Source organism: Tubulanus polymorphus, chromosome 3 (genome assembly GCF_964204645.1).
Source record: "Tubulanus polymorphus chromosome 3, tnTubPoly1.2, whole genome shotgun sequence".
NCBI lineage: Eukaryota > Metazoa > Nemertea > Palaeonemertea > Tubulaniformes > Tubulanidae > Tubulanus > Tubulanus polymorphus.
In genome coordinates this window covers 10012341-10025614 of record NC_134027.1, presented here as the reverse complement: position 1 = coordinate 10025614, position 13274 = coordinate 10012341, and the positions used below count along the sequence as shown (strand labels likewise).

Here is a 13274-nt window from a genome sequence, read left to right as displayed (position 1 = left end):
GGACATTGCCTGGGCTTGGTGGATGATGGTGTGACTTAGTATCTAACGTCTTTTTTACACACAAAATACAATACAAGAACCCGCACTTATTTCCCCTGAACTCAGGCTGAACTGCTATGACGGGGAAGCATGGCTACAACCCTAACCCGTTTGAAAAGCTGAACACCGACGACTATGTAACTAATTAAGCACGGTAAATTTCGTAATGAATGAGTTATTTTCTGTGTTAAATATTCGCTAACTCACCGATGTTGGCTGCCATGTTGAAGACCAGGTTCCCGGATGAGTAATGAATAATTTTCACAGATGGCAGCACTTTAAACACCTAGATCAATTATCAACAAGCCTGTCGGCTTACACGGCTCTAACAAGCTCATAATTATAATCAACGCTCAGTTTTTCATCACATATAAAGATTCAAAAACGAACAAAATCGGTGGCCAAGCCCGCAGAGAATCGTGAGGAGTGTAGAGTGCTGCCACCAAGTGGGATTCCAGATACGGTTCCACTTTTAACTCCTTTCCACAAGACTAGTGTTACTCGATGTTTTGTTTGGTAATTTCGAAATATCATTTCATTTCTTGAATGTGCGCGAAACGATATCCTCGAGTGATATTTGCAAGTAATAAACGGCTAATTGAATTGGATATAGTTTCTGAAATGTCAGTTAGGTAGCGCTGTAAACCCGGAAATAAAATGCCGCCAAAAACACGTGGGTGATATGGACCAATGATCGAGCGCCAACTGTATTTTCGATTCGATGTACACATGTGTTACTGAGAAGTATATGTACGTTGACTTGATGAGACTGTGGTGCATATAAGAAACAGTTTAGCAGCGTGAGCAGAAAAAAGTGATAGTAGTTCATTCATTCCAATTAATATGAAGTTTTCGACGAATTTAGTAGCCCTGGTGGTTGCTGCAATCTGTGCATTGATCGATAATTCATTTTCGAAGAAGATCACCAAAGAAAATTGTGAAGGTAAAAATCAAGGCAAAACGAAAATGTAAAATCTAGCTAAATAGTTGTTTATAGCTTTACTGAAAAGTAGATTCTCAGTATAACGATTAAGAAAAACGAGACTGTTCCTTTCTGTCTAATTGATTACTTGCTAGTTTTTTTTCATAAACTTCACTTGTAATATCTTGTATTTCAGTATGTGTTGGGGTGATGGAAAAGTTCGAAAAAACTTTAACCAGCAGAAGCGATCAAAGCAAGATCAGAACTGAATTCGTTAAGTTTTGTGAAAAATTGAAGAAAGGCAGCAAAGAAGAAAGATTTGTAAGCAATAGTTTTTCTGCCCGAATTTTGCTTCCCAGAAAAATAATTACTTGGCAGTTGAAATAATCAGATACGGTAGTCAAGATTTAACTATACATCCTTTTTTAAGTTCCCATCTAATAAATTACTGATGATGTATTGAATATATGAACTAGTCTTTTACTGGTGCTACCAATTGGTATTTCCTTTTGAAGCAAATCCGCAAATAGAATACTTTTTGATTTGTTGATAAATCTTCAGTGGGGATAATGGGATATTTTTTACTGCCAGTAAGGTTCTGTAGTCAATTGCATCTCTAGGACTTTGAATTTAAGAAGATGAATAGTGAATTAAGTGAGTGACCCTATATTAAAAGACCATCAGGGTTAGTTAATGAAAAACCCCCGATTGTATTATTTGTTTGCCCATTTTCGTTGCATCCGACAATTTCCAGACTATTTCTTCAGTTTGTTACTAATTTTTAGTTCCATAGCTTTCAAATCATATTTGATCATTCAACTTGATATCTTATCTTGTAGTGTTACTATATCGGTGGAACGAAAGATTCTGCGACATCGATATTGAATGTAATGACCCGTCCAGTCAGTTTAACAATGCCTCCAACGAAAACTTGCGAGAAACTTTACGAAAAAGATAGTCAAATTTGCGACCTCAAGTATGGTAAGTGTACACCTGAACATTTGTGAATTTCTGAATAAATTCAAAGTCGTCGTTGGGGTCGTCATATTATGTTCAACCAAATGATGGCTTACACTCAGAAGAATGAATTGGAAAATAATACGGACAAAAAATAGTGACGACTTGTTATGACAACTTGTCTGATGATGACTTAAGCGAGTTAGGCTGTACCAGATTTCATACTGCATGGGTCTAAGATAAATTAATGTCTTGAATTGCTGATTGCTCTGAAGTGAAGAGGATTTCCTAGGCAATGAAAAGCTTACACCGGCCAGTGACTGAGTTCTCATAGTGGTACTTATAGTAAATGAGTTCAGATTGCCTTATCTTATATCTCATAGCATTGACCCCAACATTCTATCTATATTGGCGTATGGCCTACTTAGACTATACGTATGTCACTGGGTATAGGTATGTTTATTCATACATTTCTGTACATGACCTCAGTTCAAAACTTGAATACTCCTAAAGTGAAGCCTTGATGGAAAACCGATTTCACGGTTCAGTGCGTTTAAATTCGACTTTTGAGTTATTAGATCACTGGAAATTAACTTAAAGTTTTGATTGTAAACTTTATTCTCAGTGGGACTGAATCCAGTTTTGTTGATGGTTGACCTAAGGTTAGATCCCGAGGGCTTGGAATTCACAGCCATGTTGAGAGATCGTGGTTAACACCCACTTAATCCTAATTTCAATCATACCCGGATATTATTTATAGTCCACCTGCATCAATTCATTTTAGATTTCATTGTAACCGGTCGGAATTACTTAAATCCAACTGATCCAGATCAAATGCTTAACTTCTCGTGACAGTAGCTGAATTTGGATTTAGTAACTAAATATACAATATTACCCATTGCCTTTCAGAGAAGAAGATCGACTTGGTGAATGCGAACTTCCGCAAGATGAAAGTGAAAGAGTTGAAGAAGATACTCTCCGACTGGGATGCCGACTGTCGCGGATGTGCAGAAAAGTCCGATTACATTAAACGTATCATGGAATTGATGCCTGAAAACGACCCGGAGGCGTATGCCGCCCGAAAGAAGAAGGAAGAGTTATAATGTTGTAGATATTTAGCAGATGTAAAAAAACATTTTTATTTGTACAGTTCCATCGTTCGTTCGATTCATCGTTCATTTCGTACTCATTTTCTCTTTTGAGTACGCGGAGAATACGATCGCAGGTCAATATGGGTGATGTGCAGAACTTTGCGGTTCTGATTTCAGCAATAACCGACTTCCGCACTGCAGTCAGTGTTCGCGTCATTTCGTTGCTCAGTGACACTTTGGAATCGATGCAGTGTTCTCGTCGGTGTGATCGCTTGCGTGTTGTTACTAATTTATTTTGATCTCCAGAACATTCAACGTATTATTTCAACTTTCCATGATTTTCTTTTCATTTTGCGAACTTATTCCTCGGATAAGTTGTTACAAAATTTTGATAAGTCTATTGCGATATCTCTATGACAATTTCAAGGCTTTGTACTACAAGTTTTGAGGGTTTGTAACAGGGTTTAAACCTAATCGATACCAGATTCTCGAGACATGAAATTAAAAGTCTTTGCATAAGGTAAGGGCTGAACGACTGAATCATGATAAGTTGGCATTGTTTGATTACGCAATCTTGAGTTTCAATCAGTGTTTCCTGGAATTTCGGATGACGTAAAAGTCTTTGTCACGTATTTCGATTTATCTTATGTCGTGGCATTTAAGAATTTGATATCAGTACGGTAAATACTAAGTCTACTCGTCTGAGATATTCGATTATAAGTCTCTGTATGTGCTGTTGAATCTTGTTGAGCATTTCAGTACTACTTCCCAAATGGGCATGGTGTCCCTGTGGACCCCTCTTTACATCTTTTAATCTAACTGCTGGTTGACTTCCATTCTCTTCTATTCTGTACTAGATTGTTCACGTGTGATGTTTAACTCTTTATCTATGTGAAAAGTGCCATCGATAATGAAGATTGTACACACTATATACTTTGGAATTTGTTGACCGGGTTGTGTTAATGTCCGTTATAATTTATTTGTATACATTACCTGTACCTATGTATAGGCGAATGCAATAGGTCAACGAATAGTCTGGTCTCACCACCAAAAAGCTAGAAGGGGCACGTATCTGAAATCGGCTCAATTGAATTCATGTTAATTTTCAGGAGTTCAGTTGTGTTATTGATGTTATGTAGTTCAATGGGGTTCTACTTAATATTAAAACGTTTGAAAAATATTTTGTCCTGTCACAGTCCAACCACTAAAAACAGAAAATATGATGGATATTGTGTTAAAGGGGTTGATGTAATGAAATAGGACATTTCATCGTAATTTTTCAGTCAATAAAAGATTTTATAGATAAGGATGTATCGGTGTGCATTTGTTAGTAAATCTGACTTGGACTTATGGATTTCATTGGTAGGCTTATAGTGTGTAGGTTTAGAGCATAACGACGAACTGCCCAACATCCTAAAAGGTCCAAAAGCTTTCCGAAAGAATGAATTTGCAGAAATTGAATTAAGTCCCTCGCTTGTCCTATAATGTACTGTTGTCACGATGCAGATTTTTTTCCTTCCTGTGCTGTTTTCTTTTCCAACTGCCCATAAGATCAGTCGCGCTACTGGCCTGATTGAGGGTGAGGTATTGATGAGGTTGAAGCTAATGCTACCTGCAAAAGCAGGCATGTGGTAGCATAAGGTGCTGGATCAACTTGAGCTCTAGCGATCAACAGTGGATGATAACACATTGATTATACGCACAATTTTTTCAATTCATAGCGTCTTTGTTCCAGCACCTAAATGCATAGTGAGACTGTTTGAGATCAGTCTAAGAATGGAGGGGATGGAGTAACCAATGGACAAAACAAAGCAAATAGACCGCACGGGAAAACTAGGTCGATTGGTTGTACAGTAACCAAACGTGATATCTTTCTGGCTTCAAGGGTAGAAGAGCATCAAGCTTAATCTACATACCGGTAAATCTGATGAATCTACCACAGGGACTTGTCACGATTTATCATAATGAGTAAGACCAATGATAGGGGTCTGAGTATCCTGGTAACTGCATGATAAAAACATATCATACAGTGATACTGGAGCTGTTCATTGATACTGGTATATTCAATCATTCACTATCAATTGTGACACGTCCCTGTGAAATCTACGTAGAAGTTGCAGAATTTGAACCAGCCTCTTCTTATATGTAATATTGTCCCTCCATGCGTGACAGGCTTTCCCTTGTAGGATCGATGAAATTCGAGCCAGATGATGGAAAAAAGAAACGAGCAACGTATCCATCAATTAATAATATCTTCATTTTTATTGCACAATTGAACAATCCTTGCAACGGTCAAGTTTAAGAGCCAAATGGGGTTTCATATAATAATATTGATTTATCTACAAAACGGATAACATGCAACGATGATAGAGATGCGAGTGAAAAATACACGAGACCAAAGTCAAAAAGTACCAACGAAATAATGTCATTTAGAGAAAAATACATAATACTGCACGAGAAGCACCATTATAGAAAGCGTTATATATGCATGAATGGCAGTAGTAAACAAAAGGTGGATCGTGATGCTTCAAAATTTAAAAAGTCTATGCACCTCGAGTACAATTACCGACACTTGAGTACACACAGAAAGTACATCTAAAATCTACGGAAAATCACGATTTGACACTCGTTACACCATTCTTAAAAGCGAACGAAAGATAATTCATCATCGAAATCGATAATGTAACAACATTGAGAGCGATTCAAAATCGATGATTATGTGGTGAAATAGAAAGTACATATAATTTCAATTAAATGTCATACATTCGAAAGGATTTCACTCGGAACCATCCTGAAGGATTTCACTCTGAACTAAAAGTAAACATAATAAATACGTCGAGGAAACATTTGTACCGCTGAATCACTAGATAATCATCCGTTAAAGTGTCAAATAAACGTTACATCGATTATACATATGAAAAGTTTGGGGTATCACTGAAAAAATAATGCGAGATCATCTGAGGATAAACTGGTTAACAAAACAAAATAAAAAATTTGTAAAACACTGATTATGTCTTTTTTTAAGTATCACTATGCATGATTGGACTAATAGTTGAAAAATACACCGAGAAACTGTAAAATGATGATACGACTAGAGTTCTTATACATAGAAAATAACTGTATAATTCATTATTAACCACAATGATATGAGAGTGTACAAGAATTGATAGTGATACAATCAAAACTACGCTGAAAGCTTAATATATGCCACTGAAATAAGGAGATGAAGTTATGGTAAGCTAACAACAATAGAATCTTGTTCGCAGTGGACAATTTTGGATAACGAGCGAAATGTGTTACATATCAAATATGGTCATTATCTGTAAGTATCTTAAGGGAAAAAATTAAATACGATAGTTTTTGGGGTTCCGCTACTTGATAAATTAATTCATGGAATATCTTACTTATACCTTGCTTACCATAACTAAAATCATAGTCCAATTTGGAGACATATGATTTACACAGTTGTTTATGACAATAGCACGCGAGTATTTCTTAACATCACAAATTTATATCGATGAATCCAAAGCATTCAATGCAATAACATAAACCTCCAGTATGAAAGATAGGTAACTGGTTTTCAAATGAACACGGCCCATTTTAGAGCGAGATCATGGTCTATCAGCGATGAACAAATTGAAGTTATATTAATACCCAGGTAGCTAAAATAAGTATTATTGATGTAATTGAATAAGGAAAGTTCATAAATTACATGCACATGGCCTACAAGTTCCCTATTTGGCTCAAACCAAAATGAATCATTATAATACACGTCAATGGTCAATGAATGATTAGCATTTGGCTGTAGACTTAAAGCAGGTGACCTTGTGGTGAAGGGAAGCAAAGACAACAAAATATTGTATATATGTACTATGTTAGATAGATAAAGCAGGCAAGGATGAATGTATGTACATGTACCACTTGTGCACATCATTAGACTCGCCTACCCTGACCGATATTAAACAAAACCAAAAGTAATTTGATGACAAACATTCAGTATGGTAACGCCTATCAAATTAAAATTGATTCGGAAAAATTTGTAATGTTTCTGATACTAATCTTCAGGAGAGAAAAGCCTGAAAGTGGTGCACAGGTCTGATATACAAATACATGTTTATGTATTCGTGCACATGTATTTCATTTCTACGAAGAAATACTGGTAACGATGATAGATTAATTGTCTACTACATGTAAATTAGCTGTAAATTTTTTAAGCATCTAGGTTTAACATAAACGAGATTTGAACTGATAATATCACTCGGAAAATATGTTTCATTTGCAAATTGCGTCTTTTCACGAAAACACCGCCAAAAGGTCACCAGCCAAATGTATGAATTAAAGCGCCGCCAAAACATGCACTCAAATTCCTTAAGTAAAAAATTCAACGCTTTGAAAGGGGTCAACTCAATGCAAAAATGATTTTAAAATAAATTTGAATCTCGGACAAGCCAACTTCCCAATGTGTCAAAATCACTACGTAATCAAAATGGATTGATCGAATGAACATCACTTGCAGAATACTTTTCTCACTTTGTCGAAAACACGGCAGGCTTTACATACCCGGACACTTTTTGCCCACAGAATAACAACTCCCTCTGAACCAGAGTGTACACATATTCGCAAATATGAACTCGATTCCATCATACGCGAATCCTTACCAACCACACTTTTAACAAACATTTTTATTGGAATGCGTTTCGCGGTCATTTTTTTTTTCATGTTGGAAAAAAAACAACACATAGATAACCGAGGTACGTTAACACTTGAAGGTATTGCAACAGTGACCACAGGTTTCCCGGGGGACGAAACATCCAATATCAAGAGTTGTTTACGCGAACCCAATATTATCTCGAGGGAGCGCTTGCACATCCTAGCGTTTGACATTACGAGCTCTCTACAAATAAGAAACGAATAAAATGATCCAACAGATGATTACAACATACATGTGTACAAGCAACGCTACCGTATTCTATTCTATGAACAAAATTCGTCGAATATATTCAAAATGAACTGCTTCATTTGTACGTTCACGTATGCGTATATAGCTGCCGGGCAAAAATTCTTCTTTTTTGAATCAAGGATTTGAATCAAGTAAGGACTCGCCAAAGAACACCCTAGTAGTTTGAAAAGCATGATTAGGTCAGCTCACATGCCTCAAGTTATAAATGCCTGCCAGGTGCTTATTGATTCAGATGACCTGAGCTCTTGACTGATGTAAGTGACTAGAAACAACAGTCAAATCCAGCCTATGACATCCTTATAGCCTATCATATCCGGACAAATTAATAACGATTCTTGTCAACTTTCATTTACTGACATGCCTGTGTACTATTGATTTTTTGATTTTTACATCACTACATTTGATTCAGTCGTTATCTGAATTAACTATGTTAACTGCTTAAATATAATTTTTCAGCTTTCACGCGCTGCCGAGTAGCTAAAACATAAGTCTGCATATTGATAATATGACAATGTCGGCAACCTGCCAGCAGGAACCAACATTAAGATATCATACACGTACAATTAATAACAAATATACATCCAATTAATTACAATATACTTTTCGAACACAATACATATATATATATTACATTTGTACATATGTAATTTCATATACCAGTAGTAATGATATAACTATGCTAATTAATCAGTGCAGAACTATGGTATATGTTTCGTCGATATTTCTGAGAAGGCAGCGAGTATCGAGCCACGGTGTATCTTTGGCACAATAAAGTAGTCAAATCAGATCAGCCGAATCGTTATTAGATTCGCCTAGTTGAACTTCTGTTTCGTAGCTAGTTGACTAGTGGTCGGAACTAATAATCGAATGCACTTAGTTCGGTCGTAACATATTTCAGTGTCGGCCATCTTGGAAATAGCTCTGAACGACATCAACCGTACTCAATCCTGTGGACGACCATTTACGGACTATAGGTCCGACTAACTGAAATTCCGTTTTACTTAGTTCGACTATAGTCAACTAACTCCGATAACCAAAGTTAGCCCTAGATGTGCAACGCCGGTCTTGATCTGACTTCAGATTATGCAGGTTTCTTGAGCTATGATATGTATTGCAAAGAACTTAACCAAAAAAAAAACACCCGAGGTACATGTTTCAGAGGCAGGTAAAAACTTGATTAACTTTTGAATTTGGCTACGAACATATGTTTGACATATTGCATTCTGTCGCACTTCATTGTACCCACGAAGCAGCAGCGTTTTGAATATATCGAACGGAGTAGATACAAATCTGGGGCATGATAAAATATCTCGTTATTCAAATATTCTAGAATTTTCAATACCTAGAAATAGTAGAAATTAAAGCAATTATACAACTGTTACCCCATAAGGACAAATATCCGTTAGCAAGGATCAAGCATTGTTGGGCAATAAGAATGAGACACAGATAATAAAATTTCGTCATAAATATGTAATATTTCAGTATCCATAACGTACCTTGTTCACATCCATCCCAGTTAGTAATATTATTATTGTTATGAACATATATATCCAAATTTATTAGTACAAATATTGTCAAAAACATCGTCAAAAAAACAGAAACCAGTTTTATTGTTTTACACTCCGGATACAAGCGCCAATAATGAAAGAACTACTAAAAATGAGAAAACAAATTCAGTTGCTTTCAGGTTAGTTCAATGCAGGCAAGGTTTTCAAAAAGGCATGCCACTTAAACAAGCAATTACAGGTACCAGTAAACGAATATTGGGCGAAACCTCGTAATCAAATTGACTTTGCTTTCTTCTTCTGAGTGAGTATCATTAATTCCACGAGCAGCAGACATAGATTTGATTTGTGAATTACCAATATAATTCTGATAAGGATTGAAATGGATTTTTCTGAAGTGGCGTCTACACATAGTTAATTTCTACGCGAATAATACGAGTTGCTGCCTAGAACAGTAGCCTCCTTCCTTAGTATCGGGTCAACTCAGACCACTTAGAGATTCACTTCAACTCAGAGATTCACTTAGTTGGTGATATATTTACAGTTCAAACACTACTGTCCATTTCGTACATGTAAGCTACGTCTACACTTGCTTCTTATACGTGTTTACGTGTTTACACTGTGCTCGAAACACGGCAACGCAGAGTTTTCCGCAAAACCCAGGTTTTAATACATCCCTCTTGAAAAAGAAGGGTAAACTCTGCATTGAACCTGCAATAAAACTGTGTAAAACTCAACTCTGGTGTAGACAGTAAACCCATGTTCAGTGCAGCGTTCAGGCACTACAATTTGATCTTGAACGCGAATGTGAATTCGTATAACTGAAGCTCAGAAAAGTGTAGATGCTACTCATTGCAAACGTAGGTTTTTGTTGAATCTGGGTACATCAAAACCCGGGTTCAACGAGTTAGCGTAGACGTGGTTGTATAGTGACATTACTATTGGTTTACTGCAATTGAACACACTTTTCTGAACCTGGTTTCTGCTTCTAGTGATAAGATTTACCGAGAATTTGCAGTATAGATGCAGCATAATTCATATGAATTAACGATGGAAAGTTAATCTGTCCCCCCAACACGAGGGCCGGTTTTAAGAACTGTCCACTATTACATAATCGAAGTTTTACATTAAAATAGGTTTCTTCTGGTTCATTCACAGTTAAAAATCTTGACTGATAGAAAGATATATGTTCATTTTGTTCACATCACAGATACGTAAGGCACGAGGCAAAAAAGTCACACAGCCGCAAACGAAATGAAAAATCTCGAACACCATATAGTCTGCTCAAATGCGACAAATGCGTGACAATTTATCTACAATATTATACCATAGAAACTGGAATGATGACAAAATACAAATATGTACAGGTTTTTTGTCCGATAAATCACCCCTCAATGCCCTTTTTAAAATAGAAATTCAGTTTTGTTGCTGTTCAGTCAACTTCACTTGAAAAGACCAGCAGACCAGTATCATTTATTGTAAGTTTGGGTTGAACAGATGCTTTGAAAAAGAATGGTAATATCAATCCACTTTTTCATCAATCCACTTTGGCTGTTCAAGTGATTAGTAAGACATGAATGGAATCTTAAGACTAAAACCAACGAATGTAAGGGTGGATTCGGGGCCCACTTTGAACAGCTCATCAATTTAAGGGCATTTTGACCCAAAAAAACACCGATATTGATATTGATATCAATTTTTCCCATTTGAGTATATTATGGAATGCCTTACATATCACTCAATCTCCAATGAGCAAAAGTAGTCCATCGATTACCTAGGCTAGATATATGATTGTTGCCATATGAACTACGATCATCAATGTGTATTCGCTAGATTTCATCCAATCCAATATATGAATCCAATCTTTGCGACATTTGCTAAATGTATGTATGAATATTCGCAGGTATAAAGCAACACAAAATACGTTTGACTTCATAACAGAGTAACAGGTACACGATAGATAATGACATGTATACAGCATCATTGATTGCTTGCAACTTGATTTACTCCAGGATCGTCCATAAAGTACATATCTTTCCACGTTCAACCAAACCCAACAATTACTGTATTTAGGAGAAACACTGTTCGCAGTTTTATCACTCAACTAGTGAGCATTTAATCCGGCTAAGGATCATAAGTACCTGGTAATTTCAACAGGGAGGAATATCAGGCCATTTAGAACGATGATTGAATAAACACTATATAACAAGATTTAGAATAACTAGAGAAAAAAATAATTCAACAACTTTGTTTAAGTCATGGTTTGAATGTTGGCCATGTGGGCCTCCTGGTTTTTTTCCGCCGGGCTGAGATTTTAGTTTTGGCTATTTTCCTGGACAAATTTCTAGCATCTACAAATGTACATACACTGCTCATAAGGTGACTACTGCCCAATTATGGTGGTGCTATATATTGCTATGTATTGAAAAAAAAGGGAATGATTGGGAATTGAAGTGAATATCAATTTGAAATGCTAAAGGTTGTTAACTGTCTAAAAAACATATGACTATCTTCTCTTCATACGTGTTTGAATCAGCTAATAGAAGAATCCAGATACAATTGCCATTTGTGAAAACATTTGAATTTCATGTTAAACAATGAAAGCTTATATACGGGCAAAAAACTCATGCAAACCAATCATTTGCCTATGAAAATTTAAGAAGGTTGCAGTTTTTACATTTTGATGAAACTTCCGCAGGTTCTAGGGATAGATATCATCGGCAAATGCATTCAATAATAGGCGGATGACTAGTCAAAGTCACAAATGAACCACATTATTATTGGGCAAGATACACGATAAACCTATACCAAGAAGCCTGCAGCTACTATCTAATCAAAGATAAAATCTTAAATGGTGATAAATATATAACAGTATACATATATCAATACATATAGAACTAAGCCTTCAATTTTCATTCAAAATCTTTTTGTTAGGTTGCTGGTTAGTTTTTTTTATTACCATTCAATCGATAAAAAAAATGTAAAAATATATACAAAACTTTTTTGGCAACATTTCTTCAAGAATGATAATAATGATATGAATAATGATAATAATAATAAAAATAATCATGATAATAATATTGTTGACGTGTCGATGCAAAAATTCAACAACTCATCGAGTTATTCATCCTCATGCGTAATAAGTAAATAAATAAGTGCGCGTGTATAAAACGAACAAAGATTGTTCTTCTCTATAGTTCATTTTTAGTAGTATTAAAAATGCCGGTTTTTGTTTTTGTTTTAGTAATTTGTTAGGGGTGCGGCATATGGGGGGCATTCGCTATAAGGTCGTAACATAAACCATTTCGTCCTCTTCAGAGTCCGAGTATTGTTGCCGCGGTCGAGCGTCTCTACTGGTCGGCGAATACTGATTGTAGTCCTTCATTTCCTGCATTCCGTAACTGCCGATGTGGTCGTAATACGGCCGCGTTTGTGGATTGTTCGAGTGCAATAACTCACGAGCGCATTTATCTATTTCCTCCGCAGTCATATCGTTCGCCTCCGCGATCTCGCGTTTAAGATAGTTAGCGTCGACGTATCGACAAAGTCCTTCACGTTCTAGCACCTGTAATAATGTTTGAAAATATATGATCAACCGATTGCCCATGATCTCATCATTAGTTAGGTTTGAACCTTGGTGGCGCTCTTCACTCACTGGCCTCTCTCTCCCTCTAAAAGGGAGGGTAAAAGTTGGATACATGTATATAAGCCAAAAATAGGGCATGTATTGTATTCATATACTTTTACAGGTTAGAATATTGCACTAATAAGTTCACTATATACAGAATTCAAGAGATTAA

The 13274-nt window shown here is 36.2% G+C and overlaps 3 protein-coding genes across 3 annotated transcripts in view; 1 reads left to right on the top strand and 2 right to left on the bottom strand.

The window, feature by feature from the left end:
- The window catches only part of LOC141901868 (E3 ubiquitin-protein ligase HUWE1-like), a 44106-nt gene extending 43804 nt beyond the window's left edge, over positions 1–302 (bottom strand). The window contains exon 1 of the mRNA XM_074789403.1: positions 247–302. The gene's annotated coding sequence lies outside the window, so the exon portion shown is untranslated. The remainder of the gene's footprint in view (positions 1–246) is intronic.
- A 444-nt stretch (positions 303–746) lies between these two features.
- LOC141901394 (mesencephalic astrocyte-derived neurotrophic factor homolog) lies at positions 747–4318 on the top strand. Its single transcript, XM_074788602.1, has 4 exons — positions 747–982; positions 1158–1282; positions 1801–1942; positions 2828–4318. The coding sequence occupies exons 1-4, from the start codon at positions 883–885 to the stop codon at positions 3019–3021; spliced, it is 561 nt and encodes a 186-aa protein (XP_074644703.1). The 5' UTR covers positions 747–882; the 3' UTR covers positions 3022–4318.
- Positions 4319–12661: 8343 nt separating this feature from the next.
- LOC141901021 (muscle calcium channel subunit alpha-1-like) overlaps positions 12662–13274 on the bottom strand; it is a 92556-nt gene continuing 91943 nt past the window's right edge. Inside the window, exon 44 of the mRNA XM_074788075.1 lies at positions 12662–13039. Coding sequence (XP_074644176.1) covers positions 12755–13039 — 285 coding nt within the window. The 3' untranslated portion in view covers positions 12662–12754. The remainder of the gene's footprint in view (positions 13040–13274) is intronic.